This window comes from Anopheles funestus, chromosome 2RL (genome assembly GCF_943734845.2).
Source record: "Anopheles funestus chromosome 2RL, idAnoFuneDA-416_04, whole genome shotgun sequence".
In the NCBI taxonomy this organism is placed as follows: Eukaryota; Metazoa; Arthropoda; class Insecta; order Diptera; family Culicidae; genus Anopheles; species Anopheles funestus.
Window position 1 is genome coordinate 100,126,733 of NC_064598.1, and position 25,060 is coordinate 100,151,792.

Consider the following 25,060-nt stretch of genomic DNA (forward strand, 5'->3'; position numbering starts at 1 on the left):
GGAATGGTTTTCGCTTCCTAAGGTCGAGGTAGTCATTTCCGATGCTCTAGATATTTACCACAGACAGTGCCTCGTATCTAGAACTCGGGAATGTACGAGGAATGCTTAATCGCACAGGTGATTCTATATGTGCTGAACTATTAAGCTAGGTACAAGGGCTGCATGATGCATAAAGGAAGCTTTGTGTCTCATTGTCATCTTCAGCTCACGTTACTCGATATGACTGAGCCTCTCATTAAAATGTTGCTGTGCATCGGACACAACACGATACGTGCCCGACAGTAAATCTATTTGTGCATAAATGTGTATAGTTATGAGAGGGAATCTTCAACTATTGCCTAACTGTGTGTTTATTTATAGGTTAAAGTGGCACAACAAAATGCAGTAAATTATTTACAACCATCTAGAAATGGTTTGAAATATTAGGAAAAAATATTTGTAGAACATATTTTGAGAATTACTCCACACTTGCAATATCCAGTTTCTTTATTCCTCCTAGCATCACATGTTATAACTCCAACGAACTTCGAAGATTGTACATTACATGTATTCCGAAATTTTCAAAATGCTTCAAAACAAATCATTGAAAGTTTTCCTCGATTCCTTCACTGGTGGCGGAAAATATAGTAAGACTAACCTTCCACGAATCAAGAACTGCAAATGTTTACAGCTCGGATCCCATAGCAAGAAACTTCCCTCGGGGGTGGAACTAAGGCTTCACGTGCTAGCCTTTTCATGATGTGGTTTCCTCCATTATACAGTGCTGGACTTCATCTTGTTAGTACATTTACGCCCAGAAGGTGTGTGAATAACCAATTTTCCCGGGATCGATCTTGGTGATCAATACGGACGCTTCGGCACTAGAACTTTGTCCCAGAGCAGCAACAGGATCGTCCCACACCATCATCGTTCGTTACCAATGTACTGTAAACCGGAACGTAACTAGCATTCTTCTTTTGCAAACAATTTTTCCCTTTTTCATCCTTACCCGCACGCTTCCCACATTGAATCGCAATCACTGACACTATGTCAATATAACGAGCAAAGCTTCAACAAGTGAACCCTCATTTTCATCGGTGCAATCAGCAAAAAAAAAAAACATACGCCTAGCATGATTTTGGTTGAAAGTTATGCAAACATTTGATTAGGATTCGTTTCCGAACAGAGCATTTGATTGTCGTGCACCAGCGTATTGGCATTCTGGCCTTGTCGTCATTTTGCCCTCGTTGGAAATGTTTAAAGAGTGAATACAAAACCGATTCTAAAATCCCTACTTCAGCTCTTTGCTGTTCTATCGCAAAAATGAACATCAGCTGAGACAATATTTTAACAGCCATTTGGTTGACCTTTTCTCGCTTCAATCATCATGCCAACCACTATCAGTTGAACTGATCAATCTTTCGATCGCTTGCAAATTTGTTTCATTCACCATTTACTTCATTCAATCTAATCACCATTTTCTTCAGTTCTAGCTGTTTGGTAATTGATTGAATGGAATTTCATACCATTTCTCCAAAACGACATAAAGCATGTAAAGTAAATCAAGCGTCCGAAAAATAAAATAAAGCCATCCTAACAGATTTGTGGTCCACCGTAAAAGTTTTTCCACTTATTCTAAACCTTTTTTACGCCTTCTCAACTGGTGAACGAAAGCGATCAAAAGGGACGAGTTTTCAGAACAAATTTAACGGTTGATTGAAAATGTCCCTTTAACTTTGCGTTGCAGATGGAGTTATGTGCAGGAGGCTGGCAGATTTCGACAAATAGCATTTTTTATCTAAATCCGTTGAGGAAGCACACAAAGAGAACGAAAAAATAATGAGACTTAATTCCGGTATAGGGCTCAAAATTTGCTACCTAACACAGAGAATCAGCTGCTCCGGCACCTGTTTACCGACCGGTGTGAATGTTTAACCAATGTTTGTTGGCAGATTGCTGGCGGCCAGCGAACAACAATGGTGCAGCATAACCTCATAACCTTGTCGGACAGTGGTGCTGACAATGGCGGCACTCATTGCTTCCCATTTGTCACTGTCTGTCACATGGCCGGAGCGTGAATATGACCATCAGTGTGTTCGTCCGTCTACACTTGCTGCCCTTTGTGACCGTTCCCGACTGCTTGACAGGCTGATGTGTACACGGTACCAGGCGCCTCCATCGCTCGGGCCTATACGGTTGGTGTTGGTTGTAACGTCAAGCTGATCTAGTTTTCGCTCAGCTGTTTGCTGTAGGATTTGCATTGTTCTGAAAAATGATTGCTTCACCCCTTTTTGCCTATTCCATCATCAGAAAGGGACGTTTTTCTCAGCGACCTTCCTGCACCACTTCACCTTCCGTTCCGATGTTCTTATCACACTCAACTCCACCTCTCCGTCGGTCTGTCATTCGAAGCGCACAAAGAATAACATAACATTTTTATTCTATCGTTAGCTTTCCGGTTTTGGGGTTTGCTGACGGGGGTGCTAAGGGAATAGTGTCATATCGTTATCAGAGCTGACATTAATTTGATGACATCCTTCGCTGCAGAAGGCAACGCCAACGAGCGCAACCAAACGCAAAAGAAACGGAAAATAAAAACACGATTTTACCACCACCACCACCATGGAGAAAAGACAACGGTTCCGGTCTTGATGCGCTAGACACGCCAACCGGAAACATGATGCGCTCGTAATGATGGATATTTTTACTTCCGCCAGGCTAATGGAAGTGAAAGGCGAACAATAAAGCAAGAGACAGAAAGAATGGTGCGGCGATGTAAAATGGATGCAAGGAGAATACGGCGTGATGGATGCTAAATAAAATTTTGATATCCTTTTGCGTGTTTTCTGGTGAGGTAAAAATGATGCACGGCCTGTACGTCTGGTACTAGGTGATAGAAAATAATGAAAACATCAAACTGACTCAACGACAGCTATAAAAATCATTTGAATGCTTCGCAATCAATAAATGATGTGACAAATGATGTTAAGGTTAAATTGAAAGCCCGGTTTTAAACTTAAATGCTTTACTTAAGTTTGAACATAATATTTATTCTTCCTCTGAACAATACCCAAATCAGTCTTTGTATTAAAAGAGATTAGTAAATCAACACTTAGAACTCAAACATGTCCAACCTGTTTGTGTTAGTTGTTTAACACCCATCGAAACGCAATAGTTAATTTTTTTTAATATTGTAATATACAAAGAAGCATTTTTTTATTTTTTTATAACGCAGAGAGCAAAACGATAATAAAACAAACAAACAAAAACATATAAAATGTGGTAGAGAAAACTTTAAACTCTGCAATAAAGTACCCGAGAAGAGTGAACAATAGAACCGGTTCAATATCACTCATTTTACGGTGGAGCAAGGGTTTAAAAAACCAATTCTAAAATACTTTCGCAAACAATCCAAGTGCTGCCACCGTGCCACATTCAAGCGAGGAAGTGAACGATGAAGGAACAAAAGCTTTCCAGGATAATGAAGGAATCCGCACCATTTGGCAGGATTCATCACCTCCAGGAAAGATTCACAACCGTGCGCAAAACAACAAACTGTCGGCAGCCCAGCCCAGCTGCAAATGGCTATGGCACAATCTAATGCGGTCCTTTTTATGTTCATTTGCTTCATGCGCTACTGGCCGTGGGCGGACTTCACACCAAAGGCGCGATTTGCTGGAATTCGTTCGGTCGTACCGGGACGGTACGGTTTCGGCAATGCTTTCGATGTGGACAGGAAGCAATGTTTTACCATGCTGCTGCTGGAGTTGGAATGGACCAGTTTAGGGAAGCGTAATATCCTCGTCCGCTGGTTTCCTTTCATCGCTACTACTAAACTTGGGCTTTTCCAGTTCAGTGTCAAATGCATGCTATTACAAATGATAATGGTAGAATGCACAGTAGCAGGACAAGCTGTATGCAGCGTACAAGATTTATTTACGCTCAACTGTACAGAAGCTTTATTGCTAAAGGCGGTATGAATTCAATCTCTCGCCTTGAACATTATTGCAAGCTTCCTCCTTCATTGTTAGATGTTCTTAATGTTCTAAAGAATTTGTGAAACTTTAGATATACATAATTTTACACAAACTTTATTTATTAAAAAGCAAAATAAACAAACAAAACTATTGAAAAACTCAACTTAAAAATTTAATTTTTTTTTTACTTTAGAGTAGAACCATTGAAGAAAAATCGTTAGACATATCGAGCTTTTGCAATACAATTTCAAAGTATTAAATTTATTGTGCTTTTCGCGATCGTTTTAATTTTTAATCCCATGGAAAAAAGGCAGTAAGGAAACATGGTCGATAATTTGTTCGCTTCCTAAAGTTAGTCCAAACTTTTCATCTGCAATCATGTTCCAGCTTCACGCTACAGCGTCACAAAAGTTAAATCGACAAGAGAAAGAACAAGGTTTTAAACGAAAAAAAAGAGAAACGGAAAGAAGTACCCCTTATCTTTCATAAACATGCAAATTGTTATCTCGATTGTTCTTGTTGCTAAATTCTCAAGCTGATGCAAAGCATGTTCCTTCCTTTTTTTCTCCCCTTCTATAACCGTCATGGTCGATCCGGCCAACCCGCATACATTCAAGCGCAGCGCACTTTGGTGTTTGATTTATTAGCATCCTAACGTCCGCCAGCTTTTAGCTCGTTTTGCTTATTTATGTGTTGTTTCGGATGAACTTTGCTCTCCCAAAATGGTGGATTAACATGTTTAAGCGTGGTACATTCGCTTAATAATTTCACGAACTGTTCGGCAAAGTATTTTGTATTATAGACATCGTTGTGCGAGTCGTCGTGAACGTGGATCAACTCAGGAAAGCACCGAAACGCACAGTAAGCAGTTTATTGACGTAAAGTCACAGAAAGTAAAGAGCAAAAGGGTATCCTTTATTGCACTGCAACAGCATCAAATGCATTCCGGCAAACCAAAAAACACCCATTGCCTGATACGTTTTGGAACCCATGCTTTCAGCACCATATTTTACGGCCATAAAGCACCCGAAGAGCCGGCCACTTTATCGACTTCCGGGATCGACCGGGTGTACCCACGAAGGGAACTACTACACGCAACCGAACCGAAACGGGCCGAGCAAACGAGCAATCACACATTTGTCGGCCGTATCTGACGATGACAGCGGAACCGAAAAATTGCTCATGTTCTGCCAGAAGTGCTTCCGCCCAGCTCGGCAACCAGTTGAAACCGAATGTGTTGCTTTCGTCTTTGCACAAACATCGGCAGCAACAACACAATCTAATTGATCCACTTTTGCCCAAGTGCCTCGATGACAAGTGGGATGACATGCGTTTGCTGCTCTTCGCCATGGTATGGAATGCGTTGCCTGTCCTCTAGGAAACCGGACACGCCCGTCCTGATGTGCTGGTTTCTTGTGGTAAAATGTTTTTTTGCGACCGAATGGCTATATTTCGTAGCTAAAATGATGCAGTTAGCCATCTTCAATTAAGCATATTTGGAATGTTTATTTAATTATGATCACGAGTTGTTCACTAACTTTTCCTGCTGGTTGTCTGTTAAGAATAGATTTGTCCCACTATAAAACCATTTCGATAATTTTCTACTGCTGCTCGAAATAGTAAGCAATATATCCTAAAAATACTGCCACAACCAAACAGCAGCAGAATCGTTCGGTTGGAAACCTTCCAAATGGTGCCGCTTCCACGGACGGGTAGTGTCGTTCGGCGTCATGTTAACATGTTCCAGGAAGTTGAATAGTAACATTCAACCGGCCACCATGGTGCTGGCAAAGCGAGCCAATTTCGAAGCTCGTTTGTTACTCACGGCTCGAATGACCGGCTCGAAACTGATCGCATACACGCCTACACGAGAGCGTTGTGTGTGAGTTTGCTACTCCCCAAAGGCGACTGTAACTTTCGATTGTTCCGGTACGAGTGTAGCTGGAAGAGGAAAGCAGACGGATGGAAGGAGGGACGAAGGGAAGGAGGGGTGAGAAGTCACACAAGTTAACATTGCTGTACTGTTCGTTTGCTATGACCATTGTTTCGGCTGTACTGTGTTTCCTCGAGGCACTACGCGCTTGTAAACGAGCTTGCCTTCGTGAGACCGTACTTTCGTATGAGATGAGATTTCACCAGGCGTGTATCTGCGAGCAGAGGGCTGGTAGCGTTGAATGGCTTCGAGGATAACGCGCAGGGCATCGTTGCGGAACAGACGTTTCCTTCCCGTGCATCAAATCAATGCAGAGTAAAACGTTGGTGCTATACACCAGCCTGTGGTGCACCGAGAAGGGAAGTTTTAGTCACCACAATCGATGTCTTATTTTCTACGCAATTTTCTTCGAAACGGTGTAACGATTGCATATATTTATTTGCATGGAAATGCTTCTGATCAAGATGTGAAATTGATTTTATTGTTACGATAGTGAAGATGCTGCCATCAAACAATAGTTTTATAAAGAGACATTAAAGCTAAGGTCAAGTAAAAGATAATTTTGTTAAGCTTGTAATTTCATAATAACATATTTTTTCTTAGTGAAACTTGTGAAAGAAATCGACTTTTAAAAGAATGTTATCCAACAAAAAAATAATCGTACAGATTGTGACAACATTATGAGCATAGATTCGAAGTGAAACAAACGCTTCCCGGGTACAGTGTGAGTGTCTATTTGCTTCTTCGATAGTAGCGGCAAGATGTAAAAGCGATTTATACACGTGTCTAACGTCGGTAAGCAGAGCCACTAAAAGCATGCGAGGAAAATGCAAAAATCGATGTTAATGGTGTGTCGGAAGATCACTGTAGTGCTACTAGTACACCGACCATTTCTCCAGTGTGTCGATAATGGGTCAGGATTTACTGCGTGACCAGCATTACTCGCAATCGCGACGAGTGCTGCGTGTCAAGTTCGTACCAAAATAAAAGCATTGCGTTGCGTGTCCACGTGCCACTGGGACGTGCGTGTAGTCGGTACGGTAAGGTAACAGTGCTAAACAGGCAATAGTAAGTGCACACGAGTGGACCGACATGTTGGCCATGCACCATATGACACCGGTAGAAGTTACCCAAATCTCCAACCTGCACACGGTGAGTTTTAAGTGATTTCTGAACGTTTATCTCAGTGTTAAGAATGCCTATGTTGGTGTATCAAAACACGCGTTAAATGTCAATAAACGTCCGTTTCGAAGATATATGAAGTCATTTTCATAAACGGTAATGCTAATCTACGCTTCAAATATCTTTTGAGGTTTATTGACTCGGTACGACTGACAAATAAATAGAAAGAGAGTATAAGAAAACAATCCCACCTAGCAACTACACATCAGCGTTTACTTACAGCTCCGAATGCCTGTCGGGTGTTCGAGGGTTGAGCAACTTTGTTTACTCTCCGATTTCATAACCTTTTCCCTTCACCATTACTGGTAACAGGTAGCAACAACATGGGAATCTAATTAAAATTACTCCCACACTGGGAGCTGCGTCTTCTTGTGCTCGCCATTTACATCCATCACTCACTAAGTTTTGTACCCGTTAGCCCTCACTATGCAACACTCGTCACCTACGAACAATCTGGAGATGTTCCCGCCAGGAGTTGTGTTGTTGTTTAGCTGGGGAAATGTAAAAACAAGCTCACTCATTTCGCAGTCCAGGCAAGATTTGTTCCCTACATTCTGACTGGTGGGTTTCAATGCCGCCGTGCGCAAGTTTAATAGCCTAGCCTCAGCATCAGTTTTATCATCCATTTTCATTAAAATGATAAACCCCAGCACCCAGGACAGGGAGAAGGCACAAACATAAAATGAATCCTTAACATACGCACACAGACACGGAGCAAAGTTGTTTTTTTTTGGGGCATTCATTAGTCATGAGCATGATTCAGCTATGTCAACCTTTGGCAGGATGTGTGAGCAAATGACATAAAAAAGTGTTACTTTACCCTTCTAAACGTTCTAAAAATAGCCTTGTAACTTTAAAAACTAATACTCCTAAGTGGATGTTAATGGGGGTAGCTAACTTTACCCTAAAACCAATAGAGTACTGTTTCTCATTGCTGTAGAACGCAAAGATCTCCTAACCTAAATTTGGTGTATTTGTATACAAAATTTCGTACTTTTAAAAATACATATCCACAACCCTCAAAATTATGTAATTCATAACAAAAATTGTTTAAAGTTCTTCATTATTAAGTCATTTACAAATTTTCCAATTTAAAAAAAATCATTTAGCTTTCTGTTTACTCTCAACAGTCTCACCCACATCTGTTGTTTTGCTGCAAATTTTTTCACTTCCAAATATTCTTCCCGAAAGCAGGTGGGAAAGCACAGAAACACACCAACGACTAGGGCACCGAGAAGCATTTTAATTAAACTTCTGAAACCTTCTGGTGCGTTGAGACCAACCCAACATTTGCTCCGGTGCTTCTATTATGATATAAATGAACGAAAGGCAGAACACTATTTTCAGGCGAGTTTTACTTTCATGCACATTTCGGTGCACACACTGCAGTGGTGTACTTTCGAGGGTTTTGGGCTTATGGTATGACGATATGTATGCAAACGATCGCTGTGTTGGTGAGCGATTTGGGTTTAAGCAATTTATATGATTAAATAGTTTCACTAATATTTCCAGTATTCTTTAAGTGTTAAAAACAAACCCTTACTTTTAAATTACTTATCTTCTTTCACTATAATACGTTCTCACTAGCGAAGTGAAGCTTTAAGAAACAAAACGAAAAGCTACTGGTCATCCTGTATCGCGGCAATATATCAACGTCTCTTAGCTTAAGTAACTGTCCGGCTGTTTGGCGTTTATTATGTAAATTGCTTAATTTAGTATCCTTTGACCTAGCGGTAACATGACACACCCCCGGATGATCTCACAACCTAACAGAGGGAATTAATTTAGAGCTTGCCTTGTTTCTCCGTTCGTAAAAGCACAATTTATTGATACACTTAGTGATCCAAACAGCATATCGTCCGTAAAATTAATACGGATCGATTGTTGGATATCGGGACAACAATACGTGCGGCTTATTGCAAGGTGAGCAGTGGTTTATTACCAACCAAATGGATCAACCCTGTACGAGGTGTAAACTTCATTTTACCACATATTAGTCTGCTAACGCGGCTTAGTGCACCGTTTGCATCGATTTACATGTGGCAGATAGAGTATCCTTGTAATAACGAAAATATTTATTTAAAAAGCAATCCTCTTTGATTTGTGTGACATATTGCTATTTTGTATTGAATGAAACTCCTCTGCACATTACACAACACAACCCCCACGTGCACTACTATATTTGGCTACCGGTGTAGGTTATGAATATTAATAAAACCTACTCTCCGTAGATCGTACAGTCGATGAAACCATCCCACAAGCCTAACTGGAACACTATTTGTTTCGAAACCACCCACCACCACCGCCAGTGTCATCGAACGTTAACCGTTGTCAGCGGTTGGCTGCCGAATGAAACAACAGCCACTGCGAAGGAATTAAATTCGGTGACGCATGTAAACGACACGAACGCCAAACGATAGAATTTTAATGAGCTTCTAGGACGAAAGCTCCATCGGAAGCGCTCACACGGTGTCCCTTTACTGTCGCTGCTGGTGCAAATTATTAATATATTATTCATGGCCTTTCCCCCCGGGGGGTCCCCATGATGATGCGTTGGAGGCAGTTCAAGTTAGAGTCACTCAAAAGTTGCACGAACGTTGCGTTAGATCTTGCTTTTTCATATGCATTTGCAACGACCCACAGCTGGGTAGAAGATGGTTTTTTTTCGTAGTACAGGTAGTTATGCTGCGCCTGGTGCCTGGTACTAAATTGTTGCGATGTAATCGGTTCATCTGAAACGAGGTGGCAAATAGACGCAGCAGCATTTCAGCCCGTACTTCATTTGAACACGTTTTTGTACTGAATTATTGTTATTGCAGGAGGAGTTGCACTGAAACAGCTGTTTGCAGAAATGCACTAATTATAACGCATGTAATTAGTGCAAGGGAATTCGGAAAATCTGTTGTAGTATTCGAAACAAATGTATTGATATCATTGTGCAGACGAAACATCATTAGTCTTGATCATCATTAGCCTTAAATCAGGACTCAGGATAGAAAGTTTTGGGACTATCTCTTGTATGTTTTGTTTCAAAGAATTGCAACATTTATGTTAGCAATTTTATTGTACATAGTTTACTTTCTGTACATGTATGAACTATATATAATTGTAGCCCAACTTTTCGGAAAGTATTTCCAAAACACGTCGTTATTTATTTAAAGAGCATGACAGTGTTGAAAATTTGCTTCTAAAACTCACCATTTTGGGGCAAGGAGTCCAAAAACCACAACGCTTCGACACTGCAACTCTAGCACGCTAGACGCATATTCGAATAGCATTAATATGCAAAAGGCAACATGAGGTTCCTTTCTAGGAACGTGTTACGAAATGGGAAGTACGGTAAGATTTTAATGCAGTGCAGATGTGCACGGCACTGAATGTATGTAAGTTTAGCGTGGAAAATTCACCTCTACCGACGAAAACTGGCATGTAAATGAACGTGTACTGCTTCCAGCAATTTGGGTGGAGAAACCACACAGGTTGCATGCTCTCTGTCAATCTCTGAGAAGGAGGAATGTAACTTAACCAAATGCAAAATTTAAATTGTGTTACTGGATTTACTATGAAATATTGTCTGCTGAAGGTGTAAAGCTGTGTTTATGCGGATTATAATTCCAAAAGGGATTTATTGGTTCCAGGAACATCAAATCTCTCTCTCTCTCAAAGGATATTATTGCAACCAATCTTACTTTAATTATAATATAATCTTCCTGATCTTCTTTCTCTCCCTCAGTTAATCCTCGAAATCAACAGTGAAGTAGCGCTATTTCGCGATCTGCTTATCCACGTCGGCCAATCGAGAGACTGCCCGGAGCTGCGCGAGAAAATACGAAAACTTCGTCGATCCTGTGTCGAAGCTTGTAAACACACCGCCGCCCTGATACTGCCCCAGATACGAACGTAAGTGTCACTGCAGCAAAACTCTACGGTAGAATTGCCACTTATCATTACTGTACGCAACCATGTAACCAGGCTTACCATTATTGCCTTCCGGGCTAGAAAATGTTGACAATCTAGCAGCACTTTCTGGTTCGTTGCATTTTAGCCAAACCGAAGATATGATCTGCGAAATGATACCACGACGGGGGTTTGTGCATACAAAACCGCTCCACAAGAGCAGGAAGTTGTTAAATGTTTCAAGATGCTCACGGTCGTCTTTCGAGACGGCTAATGTACTTCACTCGCTCCCTTTCACACAACACACGGGAACATATGAACATACCGTTCGAAAGAATAAGATCTAGTTGCGAAAAGTGAAAAAGTTCATATTCCCTGCCGGCCAGTCCCATCCAGACGACGAGCGTACTACTAACGAGATGCAAACATGCTCCGCAAAGCGTCCGGAAGTTGTTTTCTTCAACAAGCTGGATGGAAGTTGTGCTGTACCAGTTTAAATATTTACCCTCGCGCGTCCTTCGATGACACACGAGCGAAAGCATGGATGGTTTTCGTAAGGGAGACACGCTTAAGGTTCTTGGGTAAGCCGTGCTATGTGTTAGACAGAAGGTGCTTAGTCCAGCTGGAGTGTTTGTAAAGTTTGCTCCAACACAAGCGTAAAGCCAGTTTGTGAAAGTCTCTCAAAGCAATAGAAGTTTATTGTCTGGAGATTATGTGGTTTTGTTTCGTTTCTTTAAGTCTATTTTGATTGTAAAAATAATACACAAATGAGCATAGCTCATTGTAATATCATCCATCATCCAAGCCGAAACTCACAAACTGGTAATAAAAAGCTCGTTGCTAAACATATCGCGGACAGTTCTGCCAGTTCTAGTGGCAGTTCTTGTTGCATTTCTTCGTACACAACTTCAACACTTTCCGATTGTTGGTGTTATTTATCAAATTTCACATCAAAAGTTGCGTTAATCTTTCCATTGAATAAAAATACAGTAGAGCCATCATTTCTAGCTTCCCAATCAAAACAAATCATTCCGTAAGCTTGGATCTTACCAGACTTTAAATAAATCGCCTCTGAGAAAAAGAAGCGGAAAGAGCAAACCTGCAAATCAAATCAACACGAATTCAATTCTTCCCAAATGGGTGCCAGAAGAACCGTTGGAAGAACGCGACACCATTTGCTGACTTCTAGCACAAAAGTAATGAACTCTGTCACTGCTCTGTCTCGGACTGTCTTCCACCGGTCAGCTACCAACAACATAATCTTTTTCCGCAGGAAAGAAAATAATAAACAACGAGTTTCAAAATTTATGCAATTTATTTCATTTTCCGTTCCTGTCACGTACGACGCCATTTTTTTTTTGTTTGCTTCCTTTTCGCGCTACGAGACGCTACTGTACGATGCATTCTAGCTGCTGCACGTACCCACGTAAGGCTGTGTAGGTGGGTAAACACTGCATTGTCCTGTTCTGTTGCATTCTAAAACTTACAGTGACTCGCGATAATGGAATTGGATGGGACTGCAGCGTCCGCATTTGTGACGGAAAAAAAGAAGAATGCACTATGAGATGCAGGTCATATATTTCCGTCGTGACCAATCGTTTATGATCAAAGAAGTGCACATGATTTTCAGTTTTAAATTGCTATAGACAGTATTATTTTAATATTCCACCGTTATATTGAATATATTTGTTAAAAACTTCTTTATTGATTTAAATTAAATTAATTCCAGAAAGCCCATAGCTCTTTACAAAGTATCTTCACTGGAAAACTGGTACTGTTGACAAGGCTCATAAAGATATAATCATTCTCGAGGTCTCTTTTGAAAGGAAATGTCGCGTTCCTTACGTGATTAACATCTCACAAAAGCGTTTCTTCTTCTCACTGTAAACCGGCTCCTACAGAACTTCTGGCACGTTCTTACGTACTTGCTTTGACTTGTCTGTGGATAATCTATTCAACATGAAAATTTGCCTTCGGGCACAATCGTTGAATAATCTTTCTTGCAGCCTTTGTGTTTCCTTCTCATAGCCGCCGCACAATGTAAGGTCGACTATAATCTGGATAGTCTCTGCAAAGCCTTCCGAATCAAAAGTTCTGTAGGGCACGGAGAAAAAAAAATGTATTTTTTATAAACTCCTGTGCCATTGATTTTTTTGTGTGTTTTGTGTGCAACAAAAACAGTGCAAGAAAACTGTGAACATGCACGTGGGATTATAGGGTTGACATAATTCTCCCTAAATCATCACCACGCACTACGCGCGAAGCTATTCGTGACAGAGCGTCTCTGCAAGAAGTGTAAAAAAATATAATTGTCGGTCAGTTCTTCCATAAAAGTGAGCTCGCACAAAAAAGGTCTATTGGCCATAAATTTTGTACATTTACAACCGAGCGCCCGTACCGTTTGCTCTATTCCAGGGAATGTGATATTGTAAAATATTTATAAATCCACCCGCTTGTTCGTCCAAAACGAACGGATTCTTACGCGAACGGTGTACTACTGCATAAAACGTGCTTTTTGCTTCTAAAAGCCTGAAATTGACCGCGAGCGAACCGTGCAGCTGCTACTACTCCCAAAACGTTGGGAACACATTCTTAATCCTATTCCGGACGATTGCTCACAAAAAGTAAGGAATTTGATTTATTGTGCAGCGTACTTGGTAGAGAAAATAGGCGACAAGGGAATCCCCGTTCGCTGCAGATGACACCGATGCCGAGAAAAAGGGATCAGCTGCAGCACCAATTGCAACAAATCATCCAGAAGGGAAGCTTTACTTCATTGAGGTGCTAATGTTCCAAACGTATTCTGTAGGGCAATATTTGGACAATATTTTACGACCACGCAGAACATTTAAACTATTTCTGCGCGAAGTTGTTTTTGATACATATTTTAAATTTTTTATATACATTATGACCATTTAAATGCCCCTTTTTATCTTCAAATTTAAACAGGCAAAAAAAAATCCCTTAACGAATATACTTTTGTAAATAATCTAAGTTTAAATATCGTAAGATATGCAATTTTCGTGACTCGAATGTGTTATGCAAGTATACAGCTATTTAGTACTTTAAGCTGCCAAATGAATACACTTTTAAGTTCAACATTCTACATTCATCAGCAACAAAGAGAGAGATTCGTCTCTATAGAGAATAATACGGAACATACGAATGTGGTTAGAGCTCCAAAAGAACAAAGCATACCTACCGAACCGCAAGCATGGTACATCATCTGTAACCACAATGAATGACAACTGACAACCCCCGATGGTAACAGGCAGCTGTTAGTCTTGACAAACCGATAATTGTATTTTACTCGGTTTTGCTCATGCAAAACATAGGCACGAAGTAGAATGTTCAGCATGCTAACAGGAGCCCATTTTTATCCAAACAGAATGGAGGTTTTGATTGAATCAACAAATTTGTTTACATTAAACTGATTTTTGCAAAGGAAAAAGCTCTCGTCTGATGTTTTAAAAACATTATCAACAACTCACCCCAAGCGTGCGCATTAATTTCAATTAAGATTCATGATAAAATTCCTCTTATTCGATGCTTAAGTAAAACTTTGCGAGGAAAATTTATAGTTTGATATTTATCAGGTACTTTACAGCCGCTTCCTGGAGGTGATTGTTTCTAAGCTTTCCTTAAGCCACGACTAGTTCACCCAAAGTCTTGGTCATGGCGTATGTTTATTGCTTCTTCACGCAGTCAATGTTTGTCGAGAATTCCTATGAAGTGTGCCTCTGATATAGGCAAAAAGAAGTTTCTTAATTTTCGAAAAACAACTTGCAGCGCACGCTACAGCGACGATTCAAGATGCAGACCCTTGAAACCAACGTTCAACCGCGCTTAATGAAGTACATTAATTATGAACGTCTTCCGCTCAATCTGTGCGTCCTGCTATCCCAATACCTGAACACTCATATCAACGATTTCGAGCACAGGACCACGGTGACAATGTACAGCAGCGAATGAAAAAAAGGTAGCATCGTTGCTAATGCCTCGTAAATTCATAAGCTTACCGGTAAATTGTTTTTCGACACCGGTCTGACGTACGTATTCGGCTTCTCGGCACAATAAATTACTGTTTCACGATGGAGCGTACGAGGAAAATGCCACTCACGAGCAGAGTATGGTATAAGATGCTTTGACAAACAACAACTGGCTTTGCTTCTCAAATCGGAACAGAAACTTTAGTAATCAAATCAAGCCGCACCCTCCCAGTGCATGGCGCGATGGTGATTTAAAAGGTGAGAAACGATAACAAGACCATCAGAGTAAACGAAGATAAGTATGATTATGTTTTAAAATTCCATACACAACATCCCATCAGCTCGTTTTTTTTTATTATTCGCCGCTACAGCAACCGTTCCGGGATTGTCTTCGATCTGACACAATTTTCTACACCATTGTATTACGTCGTCATACCCTCTAACTTAATCATTGCATCCATCCTGGCATTCAAGCCCGGATTCACGACTTATACCAAATTCTAATCAATTCTTTTGGAATAATAACAAAAAAAAAACCTCCATCAAACGTGCTCGCTCGTGCGTTGCTGGGTTTGAAGCAATTCGGATCCTTTTTTTCGTTTTTATGTTGAAAATAAAACCCATCACCAGCTGCTATTGATATGAGAAAACGCACCAAACAGAAAAAAAAACACTCCACATGTATGAGAACACCGAAAGCTACCCGAGCGAATAATTCAAGCAGATGGGTAAGGAACGAAAAATCACATCTTCTGCATGCGTTTTACTTTTCCCTTTTTTTCTTTCTTTGTGGTTCGTTCATTTTTCGTAACAGCTGAAAAGTCGGTATCATTTACGCCCATGAGTGGCTACACACCTAGCGCGAAGGAATGGGAAATTGATTGGTTATACTGTTTTCTATGTAGCATGTGCGATTCTTCAATTCCTGACTTTTTGAGCAAGAGTAGCAGATTAAAAACGATGGAATCGATACGCTTCGTCAAGAATGGATCGGTTGAACTCGGGAAAAAGGGGGAACTGATTGGAAACGGCATCCGCATCGCCCATCAAGCAACGATATTGTTTTCCCTTTATCATCATACTATCCGTGCAGAAAGGAGCGATCATTACCAGAACCGGTGCAAGCAGGCTGAAGCACGACCGACGGTCCTGATTGAACATTTTGCCGCTCGCTAACAGCTATTCCCTGTGGAGAAGATGGAGACGCCCGGTGTTTTATGGTTAGGCCGAGGAGACGCATGGTGTTTCACGGATTTTTTTCTCAATGGAGACGCCCAGTGTTTCACGGTTTGTTCATGGAGACGCACGGTGTTTCACGTGGAACTGGAACGCACGGTCAGGTGGAATGCCGTATTCGCTCATTAACGAACCCAATGCATCACGGGACGCTACGATCGATTGTATTCAATTAAAGCACCGGTTTTATGTTGGTCCGAGATAGTAAATGATTCGTGGAAAAGTTGAACACACTGGACAAACAAAATGGAATAATAATCAGTACAACACGCCGTGGAATTTACAAATGAATTACAACATTTAAATTAACCTATTGCAACAATTAACCTGCTCGTTAAAATGCACATGCAATTACGTAAATTTGCTTTTTTTATTTTAGCGGCATTCAAACAAATCTGTTTACAAATGATGTGCCAACATTAAGGGATGCGCTAAATCATGCAGTAAATTGCTTTTTTGCACCCTAATTGCATTTTTAATTGACGAGAGGATGCTAAATTCCATCAATAATCATTTCGTAGTACGGGGCGTATGTATATCTGTTTTTATAGCGCTCCTGATAACAAAAATGATATTTTCAATGTATTTCTTTTTGAAATTATCGAATTTTCGAAAGATATTTTAATTATCTAAAATTGTAGTATAAAGTTTTTCATGTTAATTACCTTATTCAAAATAATACAACGTCTTCCCCAAAGGGCAAATAAATTATACGACATGCTAAAAACAGTGCGAAAAAGTGTTAACTTGTAGATGTTTCTTGAATGTAACAAAACATGACTTTCGACTTGGAAAAACACCTACCACTTTGGGAAAGAACACGCATTTCATACACCACTAACACGATTCTTTTGGTTTCTTACCCTTTCGCTCATCCGTTATCAGTCTTTAAGACGTTCCCGAAATGGAAAGACCATGTCTATCTTCGAAAAAGCATGTTTGGTTGTCTAAGTGAAAGTTCTCCGTTTCAGCACGGTGGTATACTCACGAGACGTCCCAAGATTTTACGTGTTTCGACCCTTCGAACTCAGAACAACCTAATAATCTCCGAACATTATTGCATCCCCGGGACACGCACACAAACAAACACACTAAGTAAACAAATGTCAAAAGCATAGCCGGAGGTGATTTTCTTTCCTCCTTTTTTGCTGGTGAGAAGACGTCCGTTTCGATGGTTTGCTATAGAAAAAGCCATGCCATTGGCCCGTAACGAGCAGACAAATCCCAAGCCATTAACGCAAACGATGTGACCGTGCTGCCCCTTGAAATAATTATCATGATTAAGTTTGACCACCATCTAGGCTGCTTGTACTATTCTATGTTATATTAATTTTACTAATTAATTGCTTCAAGTGTGAAGATGAGGAGTTGTATAACAGAGCGAGTTGTTAACAGTGTCGTACGTTATTTCATGTTGATTCATGCTTACGTTCGTTTGATGCAAGTCGTCTTGCAGTATGCAAAAGCTGACTGGATAAACCTTTAATTAACTCTTTGCGACATGTCCCTGAACTACGGGAAAACAAATCGATTTTCTGTATCACACTTTCCTTCTCAATTGAGGTTGTTTGTTTGCGACCTCTTTGTTAAATCAAACGTTTCGTAAGCTTACCATCTGTAACCCAATTAGGATGCTACCGTCACTTAAAGGAAGTCCATTTCAAAACCAGCTGCCACACGGTCGACTGAGCTCAACGATGGCATATCCTTCCACCACAGTTTACCAGTGCACATCGTTCAACCGTTTACCACACGTTTACCAGCTGATGATAATCATGTACGTGATGTAGTGCAGCCACAAAGAGGATAAAGCTACGGTGGGAGGAATGGAAACTGTAATGGTCGACAAGGTTTTTCGTATGAGATGAGATCAAATTGGACCACTTCCATAGCAAAATCTGTGTCACTGTAATGTACAGAAAGAGACACAAAAATCGAACAAAAATTATTCCGTGCTCAAACACACCTACTGTCGGGATGAAAGGCAATTTTGTAAAATGACGATGTTTTTAACTATTTTATTCAGTCAGAGACTTTTTGTAAGGGTGTATGTGTGTATATGTAAAACAAAGGATTATTGTGTTTTACTCACTTTAATCTGTGTGCTTCAAATGATGCTGATTAACTGATCGATAATACTTTTTTTTGTTGATGCAGCATAATTGATGTTATAAACGAGATTTAATCACGTTACAAATTGAAACTGTTCCTTAGCTAGAAGCGCACAAAAATCGATACCTTTCTGGCAAATTTTTAAACTATTTTTTCCTTTTTTATGTTCTGCTGCTTTACAGCGCCATCGCCGAGGGCATCCTTACCGATAATCCACACCTGGTGCTGCTGTTCTACCTTGCTCAACTATTTCTAAGAGAATTAATCAAAAGCCACCGACTGGTACAGGTAATACCGATGGACATGTCCGGCTATTACGGTGAGTTCGTTGACCTACATGCTTGCCAACATAGAAAGGCTTCCCTGACTTCCGACTCACCTCAACATATCCTCGCGCCCGGGGCTTGTTCCCTTTTTTTCTCGTTCCAGAAAACCGTGCCGGCCCGTCAAATCTGGGCAATGTGATAAGTCAGATACTGCTCTGCAAGCAAATTACACCCGACTTCAATCAGGAGGAGCTGTGCAGCATTACCAAGGATTCACAGGAGATCGCCCGAATACTTCAGGAGCTGCAGGAGTTTATGCCACAGCAGGAAAGTTACCTGGGTAAGTACTGACCCCAACCGTGATGCGTCCCGATGACGTACGAGTGATGAAGAACCAATCCGTGCGGAACACCCATCCATCACCACAGGAGGGTGATGACGCTATTTGAAAATCTGCTTGATACGATCGGGCAGATTCGTACTGGAACAAGAGCAATTTACGCAAAGATGGATGGATGGTTTTAGTTGTCTTGTGCTTTTCTTTCCAATTACATTCGATTTATTTTTCATTGATTAAGCGAAAGGTCGTTTTCAAAGCGGAGGGAACATATGAAAAGGCAATGGAGAACTTTTAATAACATTTCCATGTGGATTCCCTTATATTGATACGTAAAACTCACCTAAAAGCACTTCGCAAGCAAAAGACCTGGGTACTTCGAACCCTTCGAAGTAGACAAAGCTTCATCATTAACCGAACTCAATCCATTGTGACGTCCTTTTCGAAGGGGTATTACTTTGATTAACGCATTTTATTCGATACCCCCAAAAATCTCGCCACCTTCATTACAGAACGAACAATCGCCCTCACGACGGAAATCAATGGACCCTGGCCAGCGAAACGTCGGCGTGGATCATTATACAAAAACATGGGTCTTCTGTGCTGCGTGTCACGTCCCAACTACCTATGAATGCGAACGTCACTGCGGCCGAATGTGTGATCCGGTGGATCATGCTGCCGCACCCTGTACCATCCGGTGTCCACACATGCCTGCGCGTAACCGCAACTTCCATCGAGCTCCAAAAATAACGACCAAAAATGCCGCTTTCCATTCGCAAAACCCACCGACCTACCAGCACCGACCCAGCAATGGGCCAGCAATCTCGTCAACAATGCATCACCCGGTACCGGGCGATTCATGAGTTCGCATCCATCGCTTCATAACTGCATCGACTCTGCATCGAACACGGGAACACCGGAAACGAACGCATCGCTTGACGTTTGGAAATAAGCCCACTGTGAAAGGTACCCACTATAGACACACTTCCGGGTTCCCGTTTTCGGTTAACGATGACCACAGCGCGTTTGTGTGCGTGTGTGTTGTGAGTGTATGAAATGAATAGATCCAACGATTTTCGGGGGGAGACGTTGATGAGTTCGTCGTATCCTAATGCAACAGAGAGAAGAAAAAACATTGTCCGCCATGTTTTCCGGACAAAAATAGACGCAGGATAGTGTATGTGAGGATGAACAACATGAAGCTACCGTCAGCTTGATACATGGCGGCAATAAAAAGTGCATCGGACTGTAACGGAAGCAGTGGATGGGCACCAATGCACCAATAAAAATTCACCGACACACATACACATTACCAGAGAAGAAAACTTTACCGTAGGAAAGTAGATTCGTGTATAAGTGCGAAATATCGTACGATCATCTGATGAAGGCTTAGGTTTATTTTTTTGCCCTTTCTCTTTACTTCATGGGTTTGATAGTTTTGAAAATATCGCTTAAGGGTATGATACACGACAGTAATGAAAATGTTTGAAAGGAAAAAGGAAATTCATGACGTTGCAAGCAAATTGTTGAGAGAAAATATTCTGTTTTAAATTGGTTTTCCATAACTAAAGTCGCTGTTACATTCATTAAAGTGTTCGAGCGCCCTCATTAATGTGCTGGCAAGGATTGTACAACTATCAAAAATGTTACCTGGTTAAATTTATTGGATGGTGAAAACTTTCAACAAACTCGCCCGGGTCTGTTGTTCACGATGAAAATGAGTTTTAAGCCTGTGTACTATTTTTCCCGTTGAAACTGTACAAAATCACAATTTTCCGTTTAACTACAAGCGTAATATGCGAAAGAGCATAATTAGAAACTAACCGCACTGCACCGTTCAACTGTCGCTCTAATGTATGCATTCAGTGTGTATTATTTACATAATTAAATCCCAGCTAATGCTGTTATTGTTCCGAACCCCACCCCCCAGTTGATAATCTGGTGCCGATAATCTAAATCTGGAAAGGTGTACTTTCATGCTATTCACTAATCTGATTCGTAATTATGCCAATGTGTGGATCTGCATGCTATGACGCTATATTAGTATTCATGGTGAAAAAGAGCTTTTTTCTATTTCGCTCTGCTATGACTAATGGTTGCAAGTGTGTGTAAGTTTAAGCTACTGATAATTGGTTCATAGCAAACACCAGCGATAATCAATCCCGGAAAGGCAAGTAAAAACATCACAAAAGCCTTTTATTCTCTGCTAATTATATGAACACTACCGTCTTCCGGTTCTTGTACCATTCGAACGGTGCATCAAATTGATTGAAGCTATTGATAAACGCAAGCTGTTTGTACAAGGTCGAACCCCAAAACATGGTACACAAATGTAAACGGGACAAGGTAAATACATTACGTTTAACTTGCAAGCTTATCCCCACAATACCCAAAGCGAATCATAATCATTAATCAAATGCCACGCAGCAATGAAACGAAAGCAAACATTCTGCCCCAACGGATTTCGGACGAACTTGTCGGTGGATTCTGATATTTGTTTGGTTCGTACAAAAACCCAGCAACAACATAATACTCCCATCGAAACACATTTATATGCTACCGAAACCGATGTTCATTTGTTGCTCGTTTGACGTTCGTTTTGGTGAAGCTTTTAATGGAAGTTTAATCAAGCGGAAAAATATTACCCTTCACCGTGTTTCCCGCTCGGCAGCAAACCTCTGGTCGCTCCCGCCACATCTTACCATCTACTTCAGGATCGTAGAATGATTTCATTAAGGGATTTCCGTCTCCGGACGCCGCTTCCGGCGAAAGCAACAATCATTTCAATAACCATAACCTTCTAATGACCGGCGTAAATATTGGATTAGATTAGAATTAGCGCTGCGGTGTGCGTTCTCGTTTACAATGGTTTGGAAAAGTGGCGTCCAGTTTTGATCAGCAGCTGCCAGGTAATGCTTTTAGTTCCCATTCCCAAACACAATTGGGGGTACCATTCGGGCAGGTTTGGAAAATGAATTTTAATGCTTGTAATAGCAACATTCTTTTCACATTGTGTTAAATAATGCATGAAATGAAATGTGAAAATGTGTCGGTTAATCATACTATCTGATCGTTTTTCCCTTTGTTTCTTGCTCGCAACGTCATGGAATTGGCCTGATATTGAATTTTTATCACATTCCTTTGTTTGAAATATAGGAATTCCTATAGGATCTCCATGCAAATTTGTCGAACTATTCTAAGCAACTAATTTTATCACTGTAGAGCACGTTTGACAGTATGGTAGCAAAATAAAAAACTTAAAGTAAGAAAATCACAAACGATTACGAACAGAATCAAAACATGAGCAAAACATCATCTAGTATTAAACGTTGCATTTCAAAACTTTTTATTGTAACATAATGACCAACTATTAGTAGGTCTATCATAACACGAAGAAGAAAGTTTCTAGTAAGAGAAAAAAATAATGCGATATTGTTGATAAAAGAAAAATACGGTACAGTTTAAATGTACAAAAGCAATATATTTCGTATATTTTTCTAATCAGTTTTATAATCATTATCTTCAGGAATTTTGTAAGGTAGTGTTTAAAAACACTCCAAAAAAATTAATGCAAAGCATTTAAAAAAATATACATATATTTAAAGTTCATCATTGTGAGAGATTTTACTTTTTGTTGCATCTAGGAAATACATACAAACCAGATGTGTAGTGCAGCACCATCAAGTGAAAAAGTATCGAACAAACGTTTTTTTCCATCATAGTGAAATGATATTAAACTTACTGATCGAATCAAATCATTTATCGTGTTAGGTTTAAAGTTAACGTACATTAAATCTTAATACGATTTTTAACCGCACTGAAACACACTTGTAGAAAAGTTCGAACTAATTCACCATAAATATTATACTAACAAACACACATAAGTATATGCTTCATCGATACGCAGCCGAAAGGGTCGAAACACTTTAGCGTATGATGAATGCATTATTAGCAACCTGTATTTTGAAAGAGAAAATACCTAACTATATAACTAGTGTATCTCCAATTCATAGAAGATCTGTAAGTAGAACTAATGAAGCAGGCATCAAAGAGTGTTACTTACTTATTTACTAAGTGATTGTTTTTACGTGGATGTGTTAAAAGTTTGAATTCTCCCCGGACGATGAGAAAGCTGCCGGCTGCGGTGTGATTTTAATTTACTACGTTTAGTGATAACTGTGATATAGATGTCCTGTTTGTCAATTTGAACAAAAAAGAAAAGAAAACTACATTATGCAAAAGATGTTAGTGCGGAAAATAAATTCACAACACTAGCGATAACACTAGCGATCCTTACAAGCGTGGTTAGGTAATGTTGATGCAACATAAAAGTTACAAAACGTCTGTTTAGTTTTGCATACATTCTGACATACATTCAAGTGTAATAATTAATGTAGTTGTATGATGTAGCGATAGTGAATCCTGTAGAAAATGGTTGATTGTCTGATAATGAAGTATTATACAAATGCACATGAACATGTCGAGGGTGATATGCACACAATTGTTTCTGTGTGACACACAAACACATACAATTCGAAACACATTTTATATATTTAGGGATTTAAAATTTGAACCTATTACAACACACCTCATCGCATTTCTAATAATGTTTAAATGACCCAGAGAAAACAAAACGAACTTTTACATTTAATAACGGATAATAGAAAATTAAATTACACAAAGTTTTTGTTGTATATATTTTTATGTTAATTCTATCACTTTCTATATTGCAATTATTAATACACATACTTTTTTCTTTGTTGGTATAAAACAAAGTTAAGTTACACACAATTAAGGTAAAATGATGAACGACCGTTCACATTTATTCAAGCACAACATCAAAAGCCTGTAACACCAATCAAAGTAGATGCATTTAAAAAAAGGTGCGTAGAAATATATACATATTTCACTTCATCACAATTAAGCATAGCTCAGCATATTTACTATACATACACGATCAACCACCCATTCACCCGTCACGCGAAACCACAGTACATTACACCAATAACCGTAGGCAACAAGAGAAAATGGAAAAAAGAAATTACACACACACACACACACACACACTTGTATTGTTCCATCGTGAAATGTATAAAAAGTAAGTTAAAAAGTCTCTAACAACTCACTCGCGCCACATGTGTGACATATGGGTACCGTAAATAGGGACCGTGTTCGGGAGGAAATTTATGTTCCAGCGTGTAGCAAAACATTACATTACAGACGCCATTTGTGGCAAGGAAAACAAAACAACAGCACACCAAACAAGATGTATAATGTCTTATTTCGTGGACCAATATTTCGTACACACGTGGGCATACAAGTACACGGACAAAACGCTCTTGTAAAAGTCACATACAAATTAAGTTAAATTCTGTCGAACCAGAAACCAAACCTCCTGTGCTCTGCCGGATCAGTTGTAAAGGATAATAGTTTTAGTTATAGTATTAAACAGTGTAATCATTTTTTTTTATTAATTTCAGCGAAACGTATATTAAACACAATTTCATCGAAAAACAACTCCCTTTTCCTAAGACTGATTACTATACATTCTGTAACCCAAAAAAACGTCTCATTTCGCGAACCTCTTCATCGAACGGCTTGTTTTGTTTTATGTTCGGACATGATGCAAAGTAAGCTACAGCAAAAAAGGAAAACATTACAAAAAAAGAAAACACAAAAGTAGAGCTGCAACAAACCAAACTTCACCATTCTTCATACAACTGTAAAGCTAACCATAGCTAACGATCAAAAAAGAGAAATGAGCATCCATGTTCTACAAGCAGCAAAAGCGCAAACTGTATAATCAAATCAATTACGTGCAAAACAAAAACGAGACCCAATAAAATGAAAGTACATTTAAAACGAGCAATCTTGGTGTGTATTGTTGTGTACAAAAAGGACCTCGCTTTGATTGGTTGAGAAGTAGTTTTACCTACGCTAATCCTTTGCCACTCACTTAGCACTTGGCGTTGTTTCTTTTTTATCAACTGTTGTCAAACTGTTTTGCTGTTCGAGTGCATTCAATTATCCTGCTACGGTTTGAGTGCAAAACTAATGAGTGCTAATGGGTGAGCGGACTATTGATTTAACTAGTCATTTGAAGGCGTGCTGTGATGTGACGGAAGCTGTAAGGGAGTAACGTCACCAACTCA

The 25,060-nt window shown here is 39.9% G+C and overlaps 1 protein-coding gene across 9 annotated transcripts in view; it reads left to right on the plus strand.

Moving 5' to 3' along the window:
* Nucleotides 1-24,773, plus strand: part of LOC125763579 (uncharacterized) — a 57,508-nt gene extending 32,735 nt beyond the window's left edge. For 6 of the 9 annotated variants that reach the window (XM_049426898.1, XM_049426893.1, XM_049426894.1 and 3 more), the window contains 4 exons: nucleotides 10,805-10,971; nucleotides 18,488-18,624; nucleotides 18,735-18,911; nucleotides 19,421-24,773. In XM_049426898.1, the coding sequence (XP_049282855.1) occupies nucleotides 10,805-10,971; nucleotides 18,488-18,624; nucleotides 18,735-18,911; nucleotides 19,421-19,539 (600 nt within the window). In that variant the 3' untranslated portion in view covers nucleotides 19,540-24,773. Of the gene's footprint in view, nucleotides 1-6,492; nucleotides 7,042-10,804; nucleotides 10,972-18,487; nucleotides 18,625-18,734; nucleotides 18,912-19,420 lie in introns of all 9 variants that reach the window. The other 3 variants (XM_049426901.1, XM_049426900.1, XM_049426902.1) reach the window with 1 other exon arrangement.
* Nucleotides 24,774-25,060: the final 287 nt, after the last annotated feature.